This window comes from Lepidochelys kempii, chromosome 6 (assembly GCF_965140265.1).
Source record: "Lepidochelys kempii isolate rLepKem1 chromosome 6, rLepKem1.hap2, whole genome shotgun sequence".
NCBI classification, from domain to species: domain Eukaryota; kingdom Metazoa; phylum Chordata; order Testudines; family Cheloniidae; genus Lepidochelys; species Lepidochelys kempii.
The window spans coordinates 106436297-106462415 of record NC_133261.1 but is presented as its reverse complement, the minus strand read 5'-3'; the positions used below and the strand labels follow the sequence as shown (position 1 = coordinate 106462415).

Genomic DNA, 26119 nt, shown 5'->3' with positions numbered 1-26119 from the left:
CCATCTGCCCAGTACATCTCCTCCCTTGTTCTTCTGTACTGGTACCTAGAAGAACAGTTCATTTGTTTACTTCATATTTGAAGACAACACTCTTTGTGGCACAGCAGTCAAGTCGGAATGAATATTTGTCAGCGTAAACCTAAAGAGTGTAGCTGCTGACAAGTAGTATAAGATTATATTCATGGTTTTCAAGTTATTCCGCTCTCCATAAGGAAGAATTATAGAATTTCCACATCTGAGCACTGATAAAAGAGACTTAAATTTCATAAAGTGTAAAAACTGAGGCCATTTTTGGCAGATGTACAACAGAAAATTACTTTAAAACCTTTTAGTCACAACAACTCCCAGTAGTCTCCCAAAAGCCATCAGTAGTTACAACCTACAGTTTGGGAAACAAAGCAATAATGACCAACGTATCATTTGTTTTTATTAATGTATTTATTTATAGCTGTAGGAATAAAGGTGTATTTCATAGTTCACTCATCTGACTGTTTTCCTCCAGTTTGTTAGAAACAGATTTGCAGGTAACAAATACACAAGTTTACAGGTTCCCCAAGAAGTCCTATCTTCAAGTGTTCATACAGAATGACAGTGGCTATTTGATAGTGTTTTCAAGAGAAGCAAAAAAAGCTACAAACACTATCTACATAGATTTATATATCAAAGCATTAGCCAAGTGATATACACAGAAGAGCCACAAAAATAATATTCTACAATCTTTCATTTACTCCTGCCTCAGGCAAGAAGAATTAACACAAGTAGAAGTAGGCTGCTTGTTTATTTCAGTTCCACAGACATTTGAATTACAGTGCAATGGTTATAATCAAATTTTCACAACAGAATAGCCTTAAACCAAAATACCAGATCACCTGTACCATGAGCTACCATTTGTTTACTGATAGACAAACGTTAGTGTCAGTTCAAAAAGATGCCTCCTTTGAGATAATACATAAGGCTTTTCTGGTAATAAGGTATTGTCAAAGATTGTTTGTTTATTATAGTCCCATCTTTTAAAATGAAATAGCTTGCTTTTTTTATTTTTTGTCTTGGTCTTTTTCTGCATCCAAAAGTGCAGAGCGGATTCCTAACTTCTTAAGCTCTTCCACTAGGTCTCCATTCTGATGCATCTGGAGGAGTATGTCACAGCCACCAACAAATTCACCGTTAAGGTATACTTGAGGGATGGTAGGCCAGTTGGAGTAGTTTTTAATTCCTGTACCAGAAAATAAATTTAAAAAGGTTAAATCTATTGTTTTCAAATATACTGGAATTCATGAAAAGTAAGAGGCATTGCTTTAGCAGCATGCAGATTTTAACACTCTCAGTTCCTTCTCTTTGAGGCTGTGGGTCCTGTGCATTGCAGAAGAGCCATCAGAATTAACCACATTCCATTAAACTTTGTGTTTGTTTTGGCTCCCACCTAAAGCTAGAAATTTGAGACCCGAGTTCAATTCCAACCGTGACTGTTAAACAGAGCTGTGCAAGTATCATGCTTGCTTCCTGGGGATGAGAGAAGATTATTAAAGCAGGGGCTCTCAACCTTTCCAGACGACTGTACCCCTTTCAGGAGTCTGATTAGTCTTGAGTACCCCCAAGTTTCACTTCACTTAAAAGTTACTTGCTTACAAAATCAGACATAAAAATGCAGAAGTGTCACAGCACACTATTACTGAAAAATTGCTTACTTTCTCATTTTTACCATAAAATGAACCCCTGTACTAAAGTGACTTATTTGGCCAACTAAAGAAACAGGAGCCCTTTAAATCAGTGTCCAGTACTATTTGTATGGGGAATTTAATTACAGTATCCTCTGTGGGATTATTAAAGCTCCTTGTAGGGAATACATTCTTACTGCCTTTATACAGAGCTATTTGCTACTTAAAATTCATTTACTAGACAACTTGTCCTCTAACAGTCCTTGAATTTCTAGTGCTTTATCTTTTACTGGCAGACACTGAAATTCATGGGAGGGGCACAAGATGTAACAAGAAGTTAAGAAACAAATATGTAGTCTGCTACAATTAACCCGTATGAAAAGCCATGCAGACTAAACAATTTTTAAAATTATATACATAAAAGATTAAATAAGACCAGTCAAAAAATTTTCACAACAATACCCTTATGCCAAGCATTATTACTTGTTGATGCTAGGTATAGTTGAAGGATCTCAGGAAGATAAGGAAGAATTATTACAGATGTTGAAAAATACATGTAGTTTGTAGCTTTATACATGCAGTTTGTAACTTTAATATCATACCAAACACTGCAAACCTAACAGTTCACTTTCTTAACTTTAAAGTGCAAAGAACCATATCACTGCATGCTCATCCCTAGTCAGTCATTAACTAGGATCCCAGACAATGCTCTAAGTCTGTGGTTTTCAAACTTTGCAGGCTGTGTACCCTTTTCAAATAATGTAGTTTATCATATATCCCCCCCCCCCCCCGAGATACGGTCATAATATACCAATGAATAGATTGCCAAGTGTTACTAAATAAAATGTGTTGTCCGCCATTACAGGATTTTCCTTGAATACCCCCTGACAAGAGCTCATGTACCCCAGTTTGAAAACCACTGCTCTAAGTAGATGTTCCCTGCAGTGCAGAGTAACAAAATATTGACTGAAAATTGTTAAGACCAAATAGTGCATAACATGGAGAGATTACATTTTCACACCTTACAGAGGGTAACAATTTATTTTCTAAAAACCAGTTCTTTAATGGCAACAATAAACCAAGGTATCAACTTAATAGCAGACATATCCTTATTCAGAGACTATGTTCTCCAAATTGCAGTCAAACAATGGAGTCAAATTAAGTCTTTTCCACCTAATTTCTATGATTTATCTGTGCCTTAAAAGTGCTCTAGAAATTATAGGAACTTGTGTTTCATAATTACTACAAATTTGACTTTGACAACAAAACAGTGCTATCTAAAGTGTACATTAGGGAAAATTCCTAATGGCTGTTAAAGGTGCCTCCCAGATGATAATGTATCAAGCTAAGCAATTTTAGACTGTTTTCAGAGTAGCAACCGTGTTAGTCTGTATTCGCAAAAAGAAAAGGAGTACTTGTGGCACCTTAGAGACTAACCAATTTATTTGAGCATAAGCTTTTGTGAGCTACAGCTCACTTCACTGGATGCATTCAGTGGAAAATACAGTGGGGAGATTTATATACACAAAGAACATGAACAATGGGTGTTATCATACACACTGTAAGGAGAGTGATCACTTAAGATGAGCTAATACCAGCAAGGGGGGGGGGAACCTTTTGTAGTGATAATCAAGGTGTGCCATTTCCAGCAGTTGACAAGAATGTCTGAGGAACAGTGGGGGGAGGGTGTAAACATGGGGAAATAGTTTTACTTTGTGTAATGACCCATCCACTCCCATGGGCCATTACACAAAGTAAAACTATTCCCACTCCTCAGACGTTCTTGTCAGCTGCTGGAAATGGCCCACCTTGATCACCACTACAAAAGGTTTTCTCTCCCCGCCCCCACTGGTATTAGCTCATCTTAAGTGATCACTCTCCTTACAGTGTGTATGGTAACACCCATTGTTTCATGTTCTCTGTGTATATAAAATCTCCCCACTGTATTTTCCACTGAATGCATCCGATGAAGTGAGCTGTAGCTCACGAAAGCCTATGCTCAAATAAATTTGTTAGGCTCTAAGGTGCCACAAGTACTCCTTTTCTTTTTGAGAATCTTAGACTGTTTTCTCCACTTGAAAGAGCATGACCTATCCAAACCATTTACTCATTTAGCTGCTATAATAAACTAATTTCTACCTCAATAAGTGCTTTGTTTTCTGATTTCTAATCAGATTAGCCAATTCTCCTTACTCACTTTCATACTTAAATATATATTGATAAGGAAGTGTTTGAGTTCCAATCATGTGAGATTATGGTTTGCACAGTTAACAATACAGAAAGCTAATCCCACCAATACTAATTCTTTAGAAACTGCATCTTGAGATTTGTTATGGCTAACATTTTAATATGCTTACATTTTAAACAGTCACAGCAAAGCATTTTAAAGTACCATTTAAACTACAAATAGCCCCTTTACCTAGGACATGTTTTATTTTCACTACAGATAAGTGTCTAACAAAATAATAATTCTCTCTCTCATATTTGCAGTTCCATCCCCTGAAGTCTGGTGTCCCTCCTTACCACCTACTGTTAGCTGAATTCCCTATTTATTCCCGTCCTTGGGCAAAATTCCCACGGAAAACAAACATGACCTTAAGTGTAATATTAAGAACGTATCAACATTCTCCCCTAAGTGTACAGTGCACCAACTTCTCCAATTACAAAAGGGGAAAACCAAGTAAAATTTCATAACATTGTTTTCAATGCTGCATACCTATGGTCCAATCCCAGAGCTTAAATAAACTCCGTGGATCATTATGCAATGAACTACTGACTTGTTCAAGGTTCATGAAAGAAACCCAGCTGCATGCTATTTTTTACTTATCAAATCATTCTATTAAATCATACGATTAACAAATCATTTTACTTTAGAAATAGAAAGAACTACAACATTTTTATATTTTGAAGTTTAATAAAGACTTCCAGAAAGCACGATTCCAAAATCTCACATTTACCAATAACTAAAATAAGGTAGTTTGAATATAATGTAAAAGACGGTTTGGTATTAATATTTTACTTTACCATGAGATCTCACTACAGTTAAATCATGACATTGAAAAGCAATTTGAAAATAAAATAAATAAATAAAGACCAGATATAAACCTTTCAACTAAAGGCTAAATGAAAAGAAAGCAGAGGCCCAAATGCAAGAAGTAAACGGGGAAATGGGGGAGCAGAGAGAGAAATCATCCACCTGATAGATCTAAATATAAAGTATTAAATTCCTATCCTACCAAAAAAAACAAACAAACTTGCTGTAAAGTGTTTATAGTAAGCATTTCTAGTGCCCTACACCTGCATGTCTGCTTTCAAGGCAAAAATATCCCACTTCACAATCATTATACTTAAGTAACCCCATGAAACCTTAGCACTAAGCTAGGCATGTCCAAAAGGGAAGCAAGCAGAAAGAAGTTTCATGTGATCAGACTAGCAACCTTCCAGAAATGGAGATCCAGGAAAACAGGCACAAATACTTTCACATAAGCTAGCTTCTAGGTTGCTCGGATGGCAGAGTGTTCCCTGAATACTTCTTGTGCATGATATTGGGACCTGAGAAGGCATATTTTATACTTTACCAAAAGAAGGAAAAGTCCTGAGCAGTCAATGCTGATACACTGAACTGATGTACTGTGGTAGGAGTTCTCAAACTTTTTCATTGTCCATCACACCTCAAGACAGAGGTCGTATTGTGGGCCATTTCACATTCCATTCATAATTTCCCTGATAACCTCAACATTCCTGAGACAACTACAATAAGAAAAAGTATTGTTAACACAACATCTTTTAGGTGCCTCTTAATGCAATTTAGCATCTCAACAAGGTCAAGAAGCAGTATGTGAACAGCCAGATCTCCAAGGACGACAGTCCAAGAACCACTGTATTCTGGGGGGTGACTAGAAATCTGGTTGTGATGTTGCACCCCATAATGCTTTGTAGAAATATGCTTATGAGTATAAATACGACATAACTGGAATATGTTTTATGCTAGATATGCCATGTAACATATCTCTGCAAAGGTTAACCAATTTATTTGAGCATGAGCTTTCGTGAGCTCACGAAAGCTCATGCTCAAATAAATTGGTTAGTCTCTAAGGTGCCACAAGTACTCCTTTTCTTTTTGCGAATACAGACTAACACGGCTGTTACTCTGAAATCTGCAAAGGTTATGATCTACTGAATATATTCATCTTATTTGTATGTATGTATCATTCCTGTATTTGAAGTTATGAAGATTGGCTATGTATTTGTTTGATTTTAAGTAGCCTCAGTGAAGCATTTGGTCAGCTTCTTGAGAAAGGACTATTCTCAGTAAGTGCCCCAATCAAGAAACACTTAACTGACAATGGATTTTGGGAGACGCCAATCCACATCTGAGCTTTCCTGGGAACATTCAAACGAACATGTAAACAATGGTGTCAACCTGCAAAAAGCTGAATCATTCATAGACATGTCACTTGCCCAGGTGGCTAGAGACCCCATCTTGTGGTTGGTTTCAGAGGAACAGCCGTGTTAGTCTGTATTCGCAAAAAGAAAAGGAGTACTTGTGGCACCTTAGAGACTAACCAATTTATTTGAGCATGAGCTTTCGTGAGCTACAGCTCACTTCATCAGATGTTTACCGTGGAAACTGCAGCAGACTTTATATACACACAGAAATCATGAAACAATACCTCCTCCCACCCCACTGTCCTGCTGGTAATAGCTTATCTAAAGTGATCAACAGGTGGGCCATTTCCAGCACAAATCCAGGTTTTCTCACCCTCCACCCCCCCACACAAATTCACTCTCCTGCTGGTGCTAGCCCATCCAAAGTGACAACTCTTTACATAATCAAGTCGGGCTATTTCCTGCATAGATCAAGGTTTTCTCACATCCCCCCCACCCCCATACACACACAAACTCACTCTCCTGCTGGTAATAGCTCATCTAAACTGACCATTCTCCAGGTTTAAATCCAAGTTAAACCAGAACATCTGGGGGGGGGGGGAGTAGGAAAAAACAAGAGGAAACAGGCTACCTTGCATAATGACTTAGCCACTCCCAGTCTCTATTTAAGCCTAAATTAATAGTATCCAATTTGCAAATGAATTCCAATTCAGCAGTTTCTCGCTGGAGTCTGGATTTGAAGTTTTTTTGTTTTAAGATAGCGACCTTCATGTCTGTGATTGCGTGACCAGAGAGATTGAAGTGTTCTCCGACTGGTTTATGAATGTTATAATTCTTGACATCTGATTTGTGTCCATTTATTCTTTTACGTAGAGACTGTCCAGTTTGACCAATGTACATGGCAGAGGGGCATTGCTGGCACATGATGGCATAGATCACATTGGTGGATGTGCAGGTGAACGAGCCTCTGATAGTGTGGCTGATGTTATTAGGCCCTGTGATGGTGTCCCCTGAATAGATATGTGGGCACAATTGGCAACGGGCTTTGTTGCAAGGATAAGTTCCTGGGTTAGTGGTTCTGTTGTGTGGTATGTGGTTGTTGGTGAGTATTTGCTTCAGGTTGCGGGGCTGTCTGTAGGCAAGGACTGGCCTGTCTCCCAAGACTTGTGAGAGTGTTGGGTCATCCTTTAGGATAGGTTGTAGATCCTTAATAATGCGTTGGAGGGGTTTTAGTTGGGGGCTGAAGGTGACGGCTAGTGGCGTTCTGTTATTTTCTTTGTTAGGCCTGTCCTGTAGCAGGTAACTTCTGGGAACTCTTCTGGCTCTATCAATCTGTTTCTTTACTTCTGCAGGTGGGTATTGTAGTTGTAAGAAAGCTTGACAGAGATCTTGTAGGTGTTTGTCTCTGTCTGAGGGGTTGGAGCAAATGCGGTTGTATCGCAGCATCCTGGCTACTATGGATGTAGAAGCCCTCTACACCAACATTCCACACAAAGATGGACTACAAGCCGTCAAGAACACTATCCCCGATAATGTCACGGCTAACCTGGTGGCTGAACTTTTTGACTTTGTCCTTACCCATAACTATTTCACATTTGGGGACAATGTATACCTTCAGATCAGCGGCACTGCTATGGGTACCCGCATGGCCCCACAGTATGCCAACATTTTTATGGCTGATTTAGAACAACGCTTCCTCAGCTCTCGTCCCCTAAAGCCCCTACTCTACTTGCGCTATATTGATGACATCTTCATCATCTGGACCCATGGAAAAGAAGCCCTTGAGGAATTCCACCATGATTTCAACAATTTCCATCCCACCACCAACCTCAGCCTGGTCCAGTCCACACAAGAGATCCACTTCCTGGACACTACAGTGCTAATAAACAATGGCCACATAAACACCACCCTATACCGTAAACCTACTGACCGCTATTCCTACCTGCATGCCTCCAGCTTTCACCCTGACCACACCACACGATCCATCGTCTACAGCCAAGCTCTGCGATACAACCGCATTTGCTCCAACCCCTCAGACAGAGACAAACACCTACAAGATCTCTGTCAAGCTTTCTTACAACTACAATACCCACCTGCAGAAGTAAAGAAACAGATTGATAGAGCCAGAAGAGTTCCCAGAAGTTACCTGCTACAGGACAGGCCTAACAAAGAAAATAACAGAACGCCACTAGCCGTCACCTTCAGCCCCCAACTAAAACCCCTCCAACGCATTATTAAGGATCTACAACCTATCCTAAAGGATGACCCAACACTCTCACAAGTCTTGGGAGACAGGCCAGTCCTTGCCTACAGACAGCCCCGCAACCTGAAGCAAATACTCACCAACAACCACATACCACACAACAGAACCACTAACCCAGGAACTTATCCTTGCAACAAAGCCCGTTGCCAATTGTGCCCACATATCTATTCAGGGGACACCATCACAGGGCCTAATAACATCAGCCACACTATCAGAGGCTCGTTCACCTGCACATCCACCAATGTGATCTATGCCATCATGTGCCAGCAATGCCCCTCTGCCATGTACATTGGTCAAACTGGACAGTCTCTACGTAAAAGAATAAATGGACACAAATCAGATGTCAAGAATTATAACATTCATAAACCAGTCGGAGAACACTTCAATCTCTCTGGTCACGCAATCACAGACATGAAGGTCGCTATCTTAAAACAAAAAAACTTCAAATCCAGACTCCAGCGAGAAACTGCTGAATTGGAATTCATTTGCAAATTGGATACTATTAATTTAGGCTTAAATAGAGACTGGGAGTGGCTAAGTCATTATGCAAGGTAGCCTGTTTCCTCTTGTTTTTTCCTACCCCCCCCCCCCAGATGTTCTGGTTTAACTTGGATTTAAACCTGGAGAATGGTCAGTTTAGATGAGCTATTACCAGCAGGAGAGTGAGTTTGTGTGTGTATGGGGGTGGGGGGGATGTGAGAAAACCTTGATCTATGCAGGAAATAGCCCGACTTGATTATGTAAAGAGTTGTCACTTTGGATGGGCTAGCACCAGCAGGAGAGTGAATTTGTGTGGGGGGGTGGAGGGTGAGAAAACCTGGATTTGTGCTGGAAATGGCCCACCTGTTGATCACTTTAGATAAGCTATTACCAGCAGGACAGTGGGGTGGGAGGAGGTATTGTTTCATGATTTCTGTGTGTATATAAAGTCTGCTGCAGTTTCCACGGTAAACATCTGATGAAGTGAGCTGTAGCTCACGAAAGCTCATGCTCAAATAAATTGGTTAGTCTCTAAGGTGCCACAAGTACTCCTTTTCATCTTGTGGTTGTGATGTTGCACAAGAGAGAGGATATAAAAGGTCCTGAAAGCCCCTCCATTTTGTCTTCAGCTGGCTCAAAAGATAGCCTCTCCACCCCAAAGTGATGCCTGAAAGAAACTGGAAAAAAGGACAGAAACTACAGGGGTGTGAGTGATTGCTGGACCCAGACTAGGAGGAAGTCTAGTCTGTAAAAAGAAAAGGAGTACTTGTGGCACCTTAGAGACTAACCAATTTATTTGAGCATAAGCTTTCGTGAGCTAACCAAATAAATTGGTTAGTCTCTAAGGTGCCACAAGTACTCCTTTTCTTTTTGCGAATACAGACTAACACGGCTGTTACTCTGAAACTAGTCTGTAAAAGAAGCTTATTGTAAAATCTGAGGGTGAGATTTACCTGCATTTAGTTTCTTACTGTACTAGAATTAGGCTTGTGTTTCATTTTATTTTGCTTGGTAACTTACTTTGTTCTGTCTGTTATTACTTGGAACCACTTAAATCCTACTTTTTATATGTAATAAAATCACTTTTCACTTATTAATTAACCCAGAGCAAGTAATTAATTCCTGGGGGAGCAAACCGCTGTGCAAATCTCTCTATCAGTGTTATAGACGGCAAACAATTTATGAGTTTACTCTGTATAAGCTTTATACAGAGTAAAACAGATTTGGGGTTTGGATCCCATTGGGAACTGGGTGTTGGAGACAGGAGCACTTCTTAAGCTGTTTTCAATTAAGCCTGCAGCTTTTGGGGGATGTGGTTTGGACCTGGGCCTGTGTTTGTAGCAGGCTAGTGTGTCTGGCTCAACAAGGCAAGGTATTGAAGTCCCAAGCTACCAGGGAAAACGGGCTCAGAGGTAGTCCCAGCACATCAGGTGGCAGTCTCAAGGGGGTTTCTGTGACCCAACCCGTCACACTGGTAGACACAGAAAATATCACAAAAATTAAAGTATGGGAAGGATTATTTCTTATGTACCCTCCTCCCCAATTTTCATAGTTCATCTGTGCCTTCTGCTTCACATCCAACAATTGAAATCCCAATTCCCTGAGATATCAGACTGCTGTAAAACAGAAAACAAGATTTTCAAATGAGAAGTTTTAGGAGCAGATAAAATTCTAGGGGCAAGAGAGGGAAAGAGCTGCCACATAAGGGATCAGATAGTGGTTCTAAGAGTCTTCAGTTTTGGTATTCTCTCTCTCTGACAGCAGTCACTACGAAATGCTCTAGTAGAAGGTACAAGAATCCTCATAAAATATACTTATAGAATAACCTAGCCTCAGGGGAAATTTCTGTCAGTTAGTGGGTCCTGAAGCATGATAATTTAGGCTGATTTTTTTTCCAGCTTTACTACTATAACTATTATAGAATTGTAGGACTGGAAGGGACCTTGAGAGGACTTTAGTCTAGTCCCCTACACTCAAGGCAGGACTAAGTATTATCATCCATCTTTGCGATCTGTATAAATGCTTACCATTCCTTAATACAGAAATGGTGGGGAGGAAAATACAAGCCAAAACAGAATGGTCTCTAAACAAAATATTTTCCAAAACTATTGTGATGACGTGTCAATGGCTGTTTAAGATCAGGAGAGCTGCAAAGCAACTGTCAAGCTGTAAAGAGTTTAGAACCAAAAGGAGATGTCAGTCATAACTTCTGAACTGTGCCACCTTTGACCCAAATTTCACCAAACCTAGAGGTCACACTGGAAGTTAGTAAGAGCTTACAGGACTGCAAATAATTTGCATAAAACAGAATAGAGCACATAATGTAATGTAACCCAAATTAAGATTTGAATTCAGTGGGATGAAGATAATGAGCCTTGCCTATCTTGTATGAGCCAACATATTTCTTCACAGATTTATGTTGCTCCAGTCAAGCACATAATAAGCAGTGTTCTGGCAAGCTGATAGTGATTATTTTGACAAATTATTTTCCTACTGAAGCTTATTCAGGAATGTTATAGCTTTGAGTCAATGGACAAAATATTCTTCTATTCCACTGCTACTGGCATACGCTGTTTGTTTATAGCCTCCATTTTTCCTTAATGTATGGTACTAGTACCATTATCGGTAACAGTGAGCACAGGTCTAGTTGATTTGAGAATCTTTCTTTCAAAAAAGAAAAAAGATGCAATCGGCAAAGAAAACAAGCCACAGGGGTTGGCTGCTCAGAGCAAGATAAGAATCATGCCACAGCTTTGTCATCTATGTGGGCCTCACCTTTTAACCTGTGAGCACACTTGTGACTCTTAGGTATCATCCCAATTTGAAACCTGGTGAACCAAAGTGGTGGGGGGAGGGTTAATGGGTTCTGGGATTACTTTCAGAGACTACAAAATTTCGCTGTACGGTGAAGTTATGCCAGGACGATGCTTTCAGGGAATACAATGTACAGCTGAGCTGATATCTACATGGCTTTGTGCACATTCTAAGTAAAGAGGTTAAAGTGTTTTAGAAACATTAAGGTTACACTGCCCAAGTGAAGTATGATAATAAATTTTATTTCTGTTTTACAGATGTGCCACATAGATAGAATTTCATAGGATCTGGCTACTTAACTTCCTTAGGCCCTTTCGATAAACACAGCACAAAACCACACATCTATAGCAGCCATGAACAAAACCCAGGTCTCTGTACTCCCAGTCCCAAGATCACCCTTCCTCTACAACTGAGGATTTGAGCTGCTCCCCGGATGGGCTACAACTCGGGCCACTGGGGCGTGACAAGGCGGGACGCCGGCTCACACAGACACGATACCATCCCCTTGCGACTTTCTCGCTCAAAGCAGGCACTTCGGGCCTGGTTTTTCAGCGCTGCTGAGCACCTAGAGATCCAGTAAAGTCAGGGAGAGCTGCTGGTGCTCAGCGCCCATGGAGAAAAGCAAGCCCCTACGGGGTCCCCTTTTGGGGGTGTACGTGGAAGGCTTCTGCCTTCCCTCCACCGCCCGCAACAGGGTCCCGTCCAGCGTGTGTCGGAGGGGGCCGGGTCTGCCTACCCACAGCCCCCTAAGGCTACCCGGGCGCTAACCTTGCCGGAGGTCGGCGTCCTGCAGCACGTCGTAGGCCTGGAAGTCCTGCACCCCGTGCAGGCGCAGGATCTGCACCACGGCGTTGCTGAAGCCGCACAGGGGCTGGGCCGGGTTGCCCTTCATGAACACGACCACAGGGTGCGCCCGCACCAGCCGCTCCACCGACTCCCGCGACCCTCGGCCGCCGTCCCCGGCCGCGGCCTGGCTGAGGGGCCGCGCGCCCCATCGCAGCGGGGCACGACGCAGCAGCGAGGCCGCGCGCAGCCAGCACAGAGAACCGCTCATCGCGGCCTTCCCTAGCGGCAGCTTCCCACGCCGAGCGACACAGTCACCCAATCCACCTCCAGTCCGTTCCTCCTCCCCATTGGTAGAGGCGGCAAAACGTCACGGATAGCCTTAACCAAAGATAGGCAGAAATACCTGTCAATCCACATCCGTTGCCAATAAAGCGCATCAGAGACTTTTTCTGGCCCGTCCGCCAGTTCACGGCGCTTCCTCCCTATTGGCGGAGCCTGGGATCATACAGCGGGCCTTGAGTGGATATAAATACTTGTCAATCGACCCGAACAACCAATAATGCGCCGCACATCCGGATGGACCCTCCCACTGAATTATTAATCCGGCCCCTGCTGCGCAGCTTTTGGCAGTGCTAGCCGCGAGGGGCGAGGCCAGTCAGGGTCTCGGTACGGAGAGGGGGCGGGTAACTTTTGGCGGGTTCCGTTTCCGGCGTGGGGAGCGCTGGGGCGGTGTCTGCGGCGGCATCTCGGAGGTACAGCGCGGTGCGGCTCGCGGTGTCTGCGGCGGGGGGTGCGGGCCGGTGCGGCCCTGAGGCGCCCTCAGCCGGCGGGGATTTTAGGCGCGGTGGAGACCGTTGTGGTCTCTGGGGCTCGGCGTCCGTGGGGTCTCCCGGCCCCACGGCTCCTGGCGTGGGGCTGCGCTCCCCGAGCCGCTTCTCTCGGCCTAGAGCGGGGCCGGAGCACAGCGGGCCTCGCTGGGTGGTGCCGCGCCCTGCCCGGGTCCGGGGTCGGTTTGCCCCGCGGGGGGCTCGGCCGCCTGTGGCTCTGGCGGGCAGGTCTGGGCGGGCCGCGCGTGACGGCCGAGGCCTAGTGGGGAAGCGGGTTGGTCCCCGTCCCCCAGGCGTGCAAGGCCTGTCTGGCTGCCCCGGGGGCCGGGGGGCTCTGTCCCATCTGGCTCGGTAACATCGCGTCTCCCCGAGCGCCCTCGAGACCCCCCGGCAGAATCCGCGGGGCCGGCCTCGCGGAGACAAGGCTCCGTCCGCCGCTGTGGCGCGTAAAGGAGCCAAGCGGGGTGGGAAGAGCTTTTAACCAGCCCCCGCTGGTCGCTGTCGAGCTCTCGCTCTTCGCTGTGAGCAGGGCTCCTGGAGTAAAAGGTGTCATTCAAGGCTGGGTGGGGGAAGGGGTGGGAACCGGGGGAAGGGACACAGGGTGCCTCTTTCTGTAGTAGCAGTTAAAAGCTGAGTCTTAGGGTAAAACTTTAAAGTCACTTAAGTCCCTGCTTTTACAAATGATGTGGGCACTTAAGTGCCTAGATTCCTGTTGACCTTTGGCTCCACGGTGTTTGTCACTTTTTTGAAAACTTTGCCCAGGATTTTCTGAGTTTCCAGTGGTGGGTCTGTGGTCTTGGAGCTGCCCTTGGTTGGTTGTACTCGGGGCTTACCAGGCTTGCAGAGAGAGCATCTGTCTGAGGAAGCCGAGGCATGCCTGTAAGAGTAATAGCAGAACCATGTGCAATATTCCTCTCACAGTCCTAATTCTGTTGCCACGGAGATAATGACTTATTCCATGTCATTATCCATCTACCAACAGTAAGAGTAACTTTGCAGTCTGATATTGTTTAGCAAATACTGAGTTTTGCTGAACACTAAAAACTGCTATAAACTTTCAGTGGGTTCCTTCAAACCTGTTCTTACCAATGTATATTTGGAGTTATGTGCAGGAACTTGGTTTGTGATAGTTATTGGTGGTCTTGCATAACAAGAATCTTTTGAAATAATACTTAGCTTTATATAATGCTGCTTTAGTTAAAAAAAAAAAACCCCACTGAATAAACAAAAACAGAACAAGATCCTTTGGTTGTGTAGCGTAAACTGTATTATCCTATACATTCGTCCATTCCATAAAATAGGTATCAATTAATGGCAAAAGGGATCCTTGCTTTTACGTCTGACAATTTCACCAAAACAGTCATGACTGTTTTGGTGAAATTGTCTTTTTATTCAACTGTAATCTTCCTAAAATTCAAACTTATTAATAAACCTTTCTGTTTATTTTCCAGATTAGTGATTCAAATCACCTACTCTGAAGAAATCTGAATGTGGCTTCAGTGGGAATTTTAAGGAAATCTAATGCACTCCTAATGTTGCAGATGTTCCTGCTGCGGAAGACAATCTCATACCATTCTGAAGACCTGTAATATATGATAAAAATCAGTAATGAAGTTGCAGTGCTTATACAAGTCCCTCTAATTTGTTCTTGTAATCTGAATTGGATTGTCTATTATAATGGGTACCTAGTTTCTAAATTGATTTGTAACACACTTCTAGTGAAATACTTAAGCTCTAAAATTCTTGCACTGTAGATATTACTCACGTTACATAATACAACATTATTCAGTACCCCACAGCTGATCCTTATGTAACTCATGTTGGCTTCATTAGGTAAAAACTAGCTATACACAATCCCTGGATAATTAAAACTATTAGTAAACACTTGTGAAATATGCTAAGACTACGTGTAATCACTGATTTGCCTGTTTCCTTTTTTAATTGAAAGAATACAAATGCTTTCTGCAACTCATCACACAACTGTCACTAGTAGTTAAAGGCTAGCATCAATTCTAGTATTTCAGAGCACAAGTGAGATTAGGAAGCTCATTTACACTTCATTTTGATTAACTTCTCCTATTGGAGTAACAAGTTGAAGTGGCTTGAGAGCAGGCTCTGGGGTGGGGCCAGAAATGAGAAGTTCAGGGGGATGGGGAAACAGGAGGGGGTCAGGGTGCAGGCTCCAGGTGGTGCTTACATCAAGCAGCTCCCAGAAGCAGTGGCATGTCCCAGCTCCTATGCGGAGGCATGTCCAGGTGGCTCTGCACAATGCCCTGTCCCCACAGTTCCTGGCCAATGGGAGCTGCGGGGGCAGCGTGGTTGCCCCTAAGTGTAGGAGCCGGAGGGGGGACATGCCACTTCTTGGTGGGAGCTTGAGGGGTGGATTAAAACGTCTGGAGGGCTGGATGCAGCCCCTGAGCTGTAGTTTGCCCACCCCTGTCTTAAGGGCAGTAGTTGTCCTTTACGGTGGTTACATAGCGCCTAGCACAATAGCATTATGACCTGGCTAAAGCTGCTAGGTGCTGTTACAGTATAAATGATAACTCTAAACTAGATGCTAATAAAAACAATAGGAAAAATGATCTAAATATTAAATGTTCCATGTAATTCTAATAATTCTTTGTCTAGTCCTGTTTTTAGACACTCATGAGCACTAAAATGGCTTTTACAGCCCCCCCCCCCCCTTTTTTGGCATTCATTCTTAACAAGATGTCTTTCTACACCTGGCCTACTAAAATTAATTACAGTGGGGTGTCTTCTTTTGGGGAGGAGTTCAGTAGAGGCATACAGAAGAATTGCAGCATGCTAGTTACCAAAGAAAACTGAGAGTTCCAAAACCAGCAAACAGGGTATGGCTATGTGGCTTCTGAATGTTAGGTTTTGAAGAACAAGAAACATCAAAGTAACTAGACCACCCATAGATTGTCTGACTCTAAATGGTGTCAAGGTATAATGTGCTGCACATCATTAACTTTTTTTGCTTTGTAAAGCAGAGAGCCCTACTAAAGCTGTGTAAGCAATGACGAAGACATTTTGAGTGCTTGTGTGGTCTCTGCAGAAGAAGTTGGATGGAATTTTTGAGTCTGGTTGTCAGCAGAAGCAAACCTATCTAGGGCCAAATTGGCATCTGTGCTCCATGCTAAACAGAAAAATCTCCGGCTCTGACTATTATGAGACCAGTTGGTATTGGGGGGGGGGGGGGGGAGAGTCCCAGATGACTGGGAAAAGGCTAATGTAGTGCCAATCTTTAAAAAAGGGAAGAAGGAGGATCCTGGGAACTACAGGCCACTCAGCCTCACCTCAGTTCCTGGAAAAATCATGGAGCAGGTCCTCAAGGAATCCATGTTGAAGTACTTGGAGGAGAGGAAGGTGATCAGGAACAGTCAGCATGGATTCACCAAGGGAAGGTCATACCTGACTAATCTAATCGCCTTCTATGATGAGATTACTGGTTCTGTGGATGAAGGGAAAGCAGTGGATGTATTGTTTCTTGACTTTAGCAAAGCTTTTGACACGGTCTCCCACAGTATTCTTGTCAGCAAGTTAAAGAAGTATGGGCTGGATGAATGCACTATAAGGTGGGTAGAAAGTTGGCTAGATTGTCGGGCTCAACGGGTAGTGATCAATGGCTCCATGTCTAGTTGGCAGCCAGTGTCAAGTGGAGTGCCCCAGGGGTCGGTCCTGGGGCCGGTTTTGTTCAATATCTTCATAAATGATCTGGAGGATGGTGTGGATTGCACTCTCAGCAAATTTGCGGATGATACTAAACTGGGAGAAGTGGTAGATACGCTGGAGGGCAGGGATAGGATACAGAAGGACCTAGACAAATTGGAGGATTGGGCCAAAAGAAATCTGAGGTTCAACAAGGACAAGTGCAGAGTCCTGCACTTAGGACGGAAGAACCCAATGCACCGCTACAGACTAGGGACCGAATGGCTAGGCAGCAGTTCTGCGGAAAAGTACCTAGGGGTGACAGTGGACGAGAAGCTGGATATGAGTCAGCAGTGTGCCCTTGTTGCCAAGAAGGCCAATGGCATTTTGGGATGTATAAGTAGGGGCATAGCGAGCAGATCGAGGGACGTGATCGTTCCCCTCTATTCGACATTGGTGAGGCCTCATCTGGAGTACTGTGTCCAGTTTTGGGCCCCACACTTCAAGAAGGATGTGGATAAATTGGAGTGAGTCCAGCGAAGGGCAACAAAAATGATTAGGGGTCTGGAACACATGACTTATGAGGAGAGGCTGAGGGAACTGGGATTGTTTCTTCTGCAGAAAAGAAGAATGAGAGGGGATTTGATAGCTGCTTTCAACTACCTGAGAGGTGGTTCCAGAGTGGATGGTTCTAGACTATTCTCAGTGGTAGAAGAGGACAGGACAAGGAGTAATGGTCTCAAGTTGCAGTGGGGGAGGTTTAGGTTGGATATTAGGAAAAACTTCTTCACTAGGAGGGTGGTGAAACACTGGAATGCATTTCCTAGGGAGGTTTTAAGGTCAGACTTGACAAAGCCCTGGCTGGGATGATTTAATTGGGGATTGGTCCTGCTTTGAGCAGGGGGTTGGACTAGATGACCTCTTGAGGTCCCTTCCAACCCTGATATTCTATGATTCTACCTCTTATACCATGTAGGTAGACAATCTAGAGAGCTATTAGTCTCTCTCTGTAGTCAAGATGGTGATTAGCTTCTAATATAAAATGAAAGTGGGAGCCCCTCCCTTCAGCTAATACTGCATATGGGATTTCTCACTGAGCTCCTCTAACAGGGAATGGCTTTTTCTGGATCTTGAACTCTGTCTGTGAGAGGCTGAGCCTGTACCTCTCTTGTAAGGCCTTGGGGCTTGCCCATGCTTCTGTCCTAGAGCCAGATTCTCTTCCTCAAGTGGCACAAACAGTGATATAATAGTGTAATCTTAGTGATCTTTCTTTCCTTTCAGAGTCCTGGCTTTGCAGAACTTTGCTCCTCGAATTGGACCAGCTGCATAGCCTCTCTCTGTTCCACTTCTCCATCATCACGGAGCAGGAAGGCAGCTAAGAGGAGCTGTGCTATGATTACTCCCAGCCCACAGACCCTTTCCAATGGGTAGGGGAATCGGAGTCTGGAGGGCTTGTGGGGAAGCTCTGCTTCCCCACACATTAGCTTAATCTCCTCTGGAGACATCTGATAAGACCACTCAGCCCATTCTGCTCTTGTGACTTTAGCAAACCAGGATGTACTTGCCTATCAATTATTCTTTAAGGTGTATGGCCAAAAATCCCATTGGACCAAGCTGCTTCTAAAGAGGTAAACGCTCCGGTGTTGCATCCTATGCTCTTTGGTGGATAATTGAGTCACTCGGTGAGCAATGTGGCATCCTTTCTGACTCCTTCCTAAGTAGAAGATCTGTCCTTTCATAGTGATGTTTCCTTGCACTTCTCCAGTTATATGTTGGGTGGGAAGGGCCAAAGCTGCAGTCTCACCACCATCCCATCCACCTAGCCTAAAGCTCTCCAGATCTTCATCTCCTTCCTTGAACTCTTAACTCCCCCAAAGAAGAAGGGAAGCCAGAAAAGCAGACGAATCCTTTCACTGAACAGATTTGAAACTAGCAGGAGAAAACTAATCAAGCTATTTCTCCTTAAGACAGATGCCCTATACCTCTTTCTGTGTTTCAATTGTCAAAGTTTGACTCAGACTCACAATTTATCAGACCACTCTGTTTTATTGGCAAAACTGCTCTGCTAATACATTTAGAAGTGAGCCCCCCGAGTGGGGCTTGTGTCTCTTAATTTACACAGTTTTTTGGAGAACAAGTTACAGAGAAGTTACAGACAAAAGAAGAAAAAGATTTTAGTCACCACCCTTCAAGATCCCTGAGACCAGTCACGTATCTTCAATTACCTGCCACCCTTAACAATCTCCTTTAACAGCTTCCAGTTAACTTAACTAATTGCCCTTCACACCTTCCATTCTGATGCCTGCTTCTTAGATGTGCTGGCTCTATCTTAATTGCTTCTCCATTCAAAAGCTAACTGTCCCTACATGTGCTCCCTCAGATACCTTGTAACATGTTTTGGCATGCTCTCTCATATACAATGTATCCAGCATGTCCCCTTATACAATGTTATACTTCCACAATCCCCCCTTTTGGTCAAAGCTACACCCATGACCAATGACTTACTGGATTCCATGCATCAGTCGTTCTTTTTCATTACTTTCACTGGTGACATTTAACAACATTAGATTAGCCCTCTGGTTAGGGGTAACCTGATGGATGGTGTGTCTTGTGCAGTTTTGGATACAACAAGAAATCAATTGAAAACACACAAAGATTATTAGAATTCCAAATAGGATAGTCAGGATTCCTTGAAACAACCAGTTTCCCAGACTAGAGAAATTGAATAAGTTACTTATCTTTTTCCACAAGGAACTTGGTTCTTTGTGGGGAAGGTATGCAATTTTCTCCAGATGGCTAGCACGATTTATTACCTGATAATACTAATGAGGTAATAAATCATATGTATACACAGCATTCTGTTCCAATTAGAGGACAGGTCCCTCCTTTGGCTGCCAGTATTATATCTAATGCCCGACGGTTTTGGAGGGCCACTTGTCGGACCGCTCCTGCTTCTTTGGCTAGAGCTTTTAAGCTCTCTCCTGTTTCATTGGCCATGATCTCAACCACCGCTTGTAACCTTAAAAGCCTTTTGCATGGTGGATTACCCCCCCTTCTGGGACTAAAGAAATGCCAACAGCTTCTTCCCAAGTTAGGGGGCTTATGTTATCCACATACCATTTAGCATCTGGCAAGTCCCTCCTTTTTCGCCTGAAATTACGGAGGCGATTTCGTGGGAGGGATTGAAGCACCCGGAATTGTGGGAAAAGTTGAGCAGGATAACAGATACCTGACCAATTTGCTGGTAACACAGTGTAAGCATTTTCCCCACAAACCCAATGATGTCCATTAAAGCTGGGAAGGGTTGACTGCAACCCTTTGACATGTAAGAATTTACGAAGGAGGAATAGTATCCCCCAAAGGGCACAGGATGACTTTCACTGGGAGAAGAGGTAGCATTCACATGACATTTGTAGATGGTGCTGTTTTTTCTCAGGGAGGCTGTAGGGGGAGCAAGAGATTGAATCTTTGGTTTGGTCCCAGGTTGAGAGGAAGCTTATCTTTCCATACCCAGTTCGCCATTCTCCAACCTTGTTTGAATAGTCCCATACACCATGGGACACGATGTATTGGAGACAGCTGCTCCTCCCTAGATTCAGCCCTGTCCCATTATACACCCAGCACCAGTGGCCCTTTCCTTTCACCACACTTATAAGTTTAGGAACATATGTTTTTCCCCACCCCCAAGTGTCATTTTCCTTCCATGTCCTTTTAAGTGGATAGGGTTCTCCAGCAAGCTCTGAGGAATTCAAAGGGATTGCCATGGTGGGGATACTAGCTTGTGAGTGAGCTGGGATGTGGCTGCAGACCCAGCAATTAGAAATATTCAGGATCTGGGCTATCTGCACTTGTTGTTGGATGAAAGAATTGTCACTGTCACTCTGGATTCCCCAGACCCTCAGGACACAGTAGCTGAGGATTAAGCTTCTCAAAGGACACATGTTGGAAGCAGGACCCTTTCTGGTTCCAACAACCCCTTTCGAGGGAACCGCAGTCACGGTTTTACGTCCACCAGGCAGCAGGCGCTAGGCTCACTACTGCTTCTTGTTTGTTGGGTCCTGCTGTCTACTTACCCTCTGCTTCTGGCAACCCTTACGAGAGCGCAGATTGTAAGGTATTGCAGGCTGTTCCTCTTTGTCTTCTGGGGTTGAAGCTGGTTCTGTGTGGTCTTGCAGAGGTGCTTGGTCCCCTTGAGGTGGCGCTGGCTTACACTGTGAGGCGTGGATCCATGCAGCGATGCTGGATAATTTCACTGCTGTCTGGGTGGTGAGCAGTACCTGGTATGGACCCTTCCACCGGGGTTCCAAGGCGTGCTTCCGAAGGTGGTGCTGCAGGTAGACCCAATCACCAGGCTCAAGAGTGTGACAGGCAGCAGAGATGGGTTCCGTTGGCCAAGCTGCTCGCACCTGCGAATGGAAGGAGCTCACAGCTTGCATTAACCCTTTGCAGTATTGGAGGAGCGTGCTGTGAGTTAGGTTTAGGTCTGGGGCTGGGGTAATAGTAGCCATTGTTCGCATAGGGTGTCCCATGATGATTTCAAATGGACTCAGTTTGTGTCTCTGGGATGGGGATGACTGAATTTCCATAAGGGCCAGTGGTAAAGCAGCTGGCCAGTTTAACCCTGTGGAACTACAGATTTTTGCCAGCTTATTTTTAAGCACACCATTTCGCCTTTCAACTGCCCCTGCACTCTGTGGATGGTAAGGGCAGTGCAACAGGTGGGTGACATGTAATACCTGGTTTAGATGTTGAACAATTTTTCAAGTAAAACGTGTTCCCCGGTCACTAGACAAAGTGGCAGGAATTCCCTTGGTAGGGATAATGTGGTTTAACAGACATTTTGCAACGGACAATGAATCAGCTTTGCGACAGGGAAAGGCTTCAATCCAACCCGAAAACAGACATATTATAACTAAAATGAATTCATATTTCTGACACTTTGGCATTTGTACAAAATCTAGTTGCCAGTGTAGGAAAGGTGCTTGAGGCAAACCCTTGTGTTACTTTTACAGATTTGCCTACATTGTGGCTTTGACAAGTAACACAAGTGGCACAGTGGCGGGTTGCAAAGGAGCTGAGATGGGGAGCCCACCACCCCGCCTTACTCATAGCAGAGACCATCCCCTCCTTGCCGACATGCAAAACACCATGTAGCAGGGCGGCTAGAGATGGGTAGAGTGAGAGGGGGCCTACAAAGGTACCGGTGGGCGATCGCCAAAGGGAATCAGAATGCAAAGAGCAACCCAAAACACTCCAGGAGTCTTTCTCTGTTTCTGGGGCAGAATCCTGGAGCTGAGCGAGATGAGACAGGGATGGTGGCGTTACAGAGACAGAGAGGGGACCAAGAAACGCTTCTGGTGAAGGTTTTATAGTGGCGGCATGTTTTACAGCAGCATCAGCAAGTGCATTACCTTTTGCCACCTCGGTGTCTGACGCTGAGTGGCCAGTACACTTAACAATTGCCAAGGCAGATGGTAGTAAAACTGCATACAGGAGGGCGGCAATGTAGGGGCCATTCTTGATAGGGGTACCAGTAGAGGTAAGAAAACCTCAAGCCTGCCAGAGGGTGCCAAAGTCATGCACAACCCCAAAGGCATACCGAGAATCAGTAAAAATAGTGGCAGAGAGCCCCTCGGCTAGAAAGCAGGCACGGGTTAGAGCAATCAGTTCAGCCACCTGGGCAGAGGTCACAGAGGGTAAGGGTGCAGCTTCTATGGTCTCAGAGAGAGAGACCACAGCGTACCCTGCAAGAAGGTGGCCTTGGTCATTTCTATAACAGGACCCATCAGTGAATAATACCAGGTCAGAGTTAGGGAGAGGTACATCTGAAAGGTCGGGGCATGGGACAGTGATAGCGGAGACAGTTGCAAGGCAGTCATGGGGTTCACCATCACTAGGTAAAGGAAGGAGGGTAGCAGGGTTTAACCGGGAGCAGCGCTTAATAGTGATATGTGAGGCTGAAAGCAGCAAAAGTTCATACCTAGTGAGGCTAGCAGAGGAGAGGTGAGCAGTGTTGCGTTGCAGAAAGAGAGTTTCCACAGAATGGGGAACCGTGAGAGGAGAGCGGAGGACAAGGGACTCAGACATCTCGACCAGGCGCGCTGCAGCAGCTACAGCGTGTAGGCAAGGGGGTAAACCCTGGGCTACAGGGTCCAAGGTTGCAGAAAAATAAGCCACCGGGCAATTTCTGTCACCGTGCTCCTGAGTAAGAACCCCGAGGGCATAAGCAGATTGTTCGTGACAGAAAAGGGTAAAAGGCTTGTCATAGGTTACCCTAAGGCAGGGGCAGAGGCTAAATTCTGCTTAAGGGAGATGAAAGCAGCATTTGCTTCAAGTGGCCATGGCATGGGGTTAGGTACAGAGGATCAAGTGAGTTCTTGGAGTGGTTTAGCCAGAGAAGCATATTGGGGAATCCATTGCCTACAGAACCCTGTCATGCCTAAGAATTTTCTGACCTGGTGTGGAGAGCAAGGCTGGGGAAAGCTAAGGATGGCTTGTACCCGGGCTGGATAGAGTGTACGGGAGCCCTGGGAGAGAAGGAAGCCTAGGGATGTGACAGAGGTTTTGCAGAGCTGCAATTTTGTGCGAGAAGCCTTATGACCCTTGTTTGCTAAAGCTGTGAGAAGTGTTAGTGAATCAGTTTCTGAGGCAGACAGAGAGGGGGAGCACAGGAGTAAGTCGTCCACATATTGGATCACTGTGGATCCTGATGGGAAAACCAGATCAGCGAGATCCCTGGCTAGGGCTTGAGAAAAATAGGATGGACTCTCTGTATACCCTTGGGGAAGGGTAGTCCATGTATATTGCTGACCCTTGTAGGAGAAGGCAAAGAGATACTGGGATTCAGAGTGAACTGGGACAGAGAAGAAAGTGGAGCACAAATCTACAACAGTAAAGTGGGTTGCATTAGGAGGAATAGACGCTAGTATTGTAGCAGGGTTAGGAACCACTGGAAAAGAAGGTATGACAATACGGTTAATAGCTCGAAGGTCTTGAACAAATCGCCACGATTTGCCATCAGCCTTTTGAACTGGGAGGATAGGGGTGTTACAGGGGCTGGAACAAGGGACAATAATTCCTTGTTCTTTTAATGCAGATATAACTGGAGCAATCCCAGCCTCTGCCTCAGGATTCAAAGGATACTGAGACAGGTGAGGCAGAGGTTTGGAATTGTCTACAGTAATCCGAACTGGGTCAGTATTTAATCGGCCCACTTCAGATGGGTGAGATGGCCATAGGGAGGAAGGAACCTGAGAGATTAGGTGCTCTAGGGACGGAGTTAAGGGACAGCAAGGGACCGGAGTGGAGAGGGAAGTTTCAGACAGCAGGGAGGCTACAGAATCACATAAGGAAGACTGAGGGATTTGCAGATAGACACCATCTGGGGAGCAGTAAATAGAACAGCCAAGTTTCCATAGCAAGTCCCGTCCCAGAAGGTTTGCAGGGGTGGAATCAGAGAGGAGGAATGCATGCTCCTCAGAGGGGGTACCGACCTGAACAGACAAAGGTTTTGAGAGGGGAAAAGAGGTAGGGATCCCTGTAATGCCAACAGCAGACACAGATTTTCCAGATCAGGGAACCTCAGGCAAAAGTCAGTGGTGCGGATTGTAGAAAGAGAAGCTCCAGTATCAACAAGGAAAGGGAGAGAGAGATCATTTACAGTCAGGACACATTCTCCAGTAGGGGACAGAGGTAATAAGGGAGCTGAAACTTTGTGAGGTTCCCCAGCATCCCGTCATTGTTGGGGTGAAAAGTAGGGTTGGGGATCAGCTGGAGGAACCAGCGGGGGGGTTCACATGATTTCCCATACAATTATTAGGTCATCTTGGACACTCTTTTTTCCAGTGTCCAGGCTGTTTACAGTAGTTACAAACCCCAGTTAATCCAGCCCCCCGCCCCCTTCCTCAACCCCGTCCCTGTCCCCGGTGTGGTCTGCTTAGTCCTGAATAATGCTGTATCTGCAGAGCCATTAACTTTTGGGAGGACTGTTCCTCCTTTCCTTTTAAAGTGCGGTGGCAATGCTCTGCTACTGCCAGCAATTTGTCCATGGTTTCAGTCTCCCATCCCACACTTATTCATTTTAACATGCTGCCTGTGGCAGGGAGAAGACCATCAACAAATGCATGTGCCAAGGCCCCCTGCCCATTTACATCAGGCTCTTGTATTCCTGAATGTTGTAGGAAAATATCAGTTAGCCAGGACCTATAGTCGCCTGGGCTTTCTCCTTGCCCTTGCTTACAGCAATGTATTGCTGTCCAGTTTGTTTTAGGAGACCACACTTTGGGAATGGCTTGATGCAGGCGCTTCCAAAGAGCCATACACCGGTCTCTGTATGCCAAATCTGGGCCAGTACTTTTTATGTGCCTGAGCTGGCCAGTCGGTGGCAGCCAACCATTTTTCATAATAACTGGCAGGAGCTAACAATTTACACAGTTGGAGGAGATCTGTCTCAGAGGGTTCATAGGTTTTCACAGATTAACAGAAACTCCTCAGCAAATTTGACAGAGTTTTCCTGTGGTTTGGGAAAACTTTTATCTATAGATAAAAGTTCCGTACGAGTCCAGGGCTTATAATCCCATATGGACTCACTTTCTCCCATCTTAAGGACTCGTAAGGGTGCCACAACAGTTTGATCAGAGTCTCTCATTAACCTCCCATCAGGTTCTCTTTTCCAAGAAGAGATGTCAAGAGAATCTTTGCAGTCTGCTTTGGATTTCTTCTTCATAATATTTTGCAGAGCTGCGAGGCCAATGAGGGTATCTTCTTCACTTTCATTATCTGTAGTCACTGAAGATTTTTCCTTTTCTGATTTCTTATTTGCGCAGGAGTATGGTGGGGGTCGGGTTTGATCCGGATCATTGCACAGAACTGGGCAAAGGGGAGCGCTCGGACTTGTGGTGGGAGTGACTGCATCCAATTGAACTGTTAGTTTTTTGATAGAATTTTTAAGAGAGGTGAGTTTTGACTCAGTCCATCTACGATTTGCCTCTTCCCACCACTGCATGAAGCAGTCTACTTCTCCTCTCTCCAATTTGGTTTTTGGGAGGACGAGTTTGCTTTTTAAAGCGTCCACTCGATCCTTGTCCCAAGAACCTAACAGTGGCCACTATAATTTGGGGTTCTCTAGAGCTAATTTGGACCATTTTTCAAGAAACCTACAAGAGTCCGGACCCCTCCTAAAATACATAAAATAAGCTGGAGTTCCCTTAGGGAACTGTTCTACCTTAGACTTCTGATTACCCATCCAGGAGGAC

The 26119-nt window shown here is 44.7% G+C and overlaps 1 protein-coding gene, 1 long non-coding RNA gene and 1 other non-coding gene across 3 annotated transcripts; 2 read left to right on the top strand and 1 right to left on the bottom strand.

Annotated features, from left to right (window-relative positions):
- Positions 1–419: 419 nt before the first annotated feature.
- Positions 420–12760, bottom strand: GLRX5 (glutaredoxin 5). The gene is made up of 2 exons (XM_073349578.1): positions 12370–12760; positions 420–1213 (listed from the first exon to the last, which is right to left on the bottom strand). The coding sequence occupies exons 1-2, from the start codon at positions 12653–12655 to the stop codon at positions 1035–1037; spliced, it is 465 nt and encodes a 154-aa protein (XP_073205679.1). The 5' UTR covers positions 12656–12760; the 3' UTR covers positions 420–1034.
- A 291-nt stretch (positions 12761–13051) lies between these two features.
- On the top strand, positions 13052–15115 carry LOC140913346 (uncharacterized). Its single transcript, XR_012159552.1, has 2 exons — positions 13052–13139; positions 14666–15115. It is a non-coding gene; the product is annotated as an uncharacterized lncRNA (long non-coding RNA).
- LOC140913950 (small Cajal body-specific RNA 13) lies at positions 14000–14269 on the top strand. The gene has a single exon (XR_012159713.1).
- Positions 15116–26119: the final 11004 nt, after the last annotated feature.

Excerpts from the sequence above, each read along its gene's own strand:
- GLRX5 (XM_073349578.1), bottom strand. The coding sequence starts at position 12,655 with ATGAGCGGTTCTCTGTGCTGGCTGCGCGCGGCCTCGCTGCTGCGTCGT. Across the intron at positions 1,214-12,369 it reads GGACGCCGACCTCCGGCAAG|GAATTAAAAACTACTCCAAC; the intron begins GTTAGCGCCCGG and ends TTTCTGGTACAG.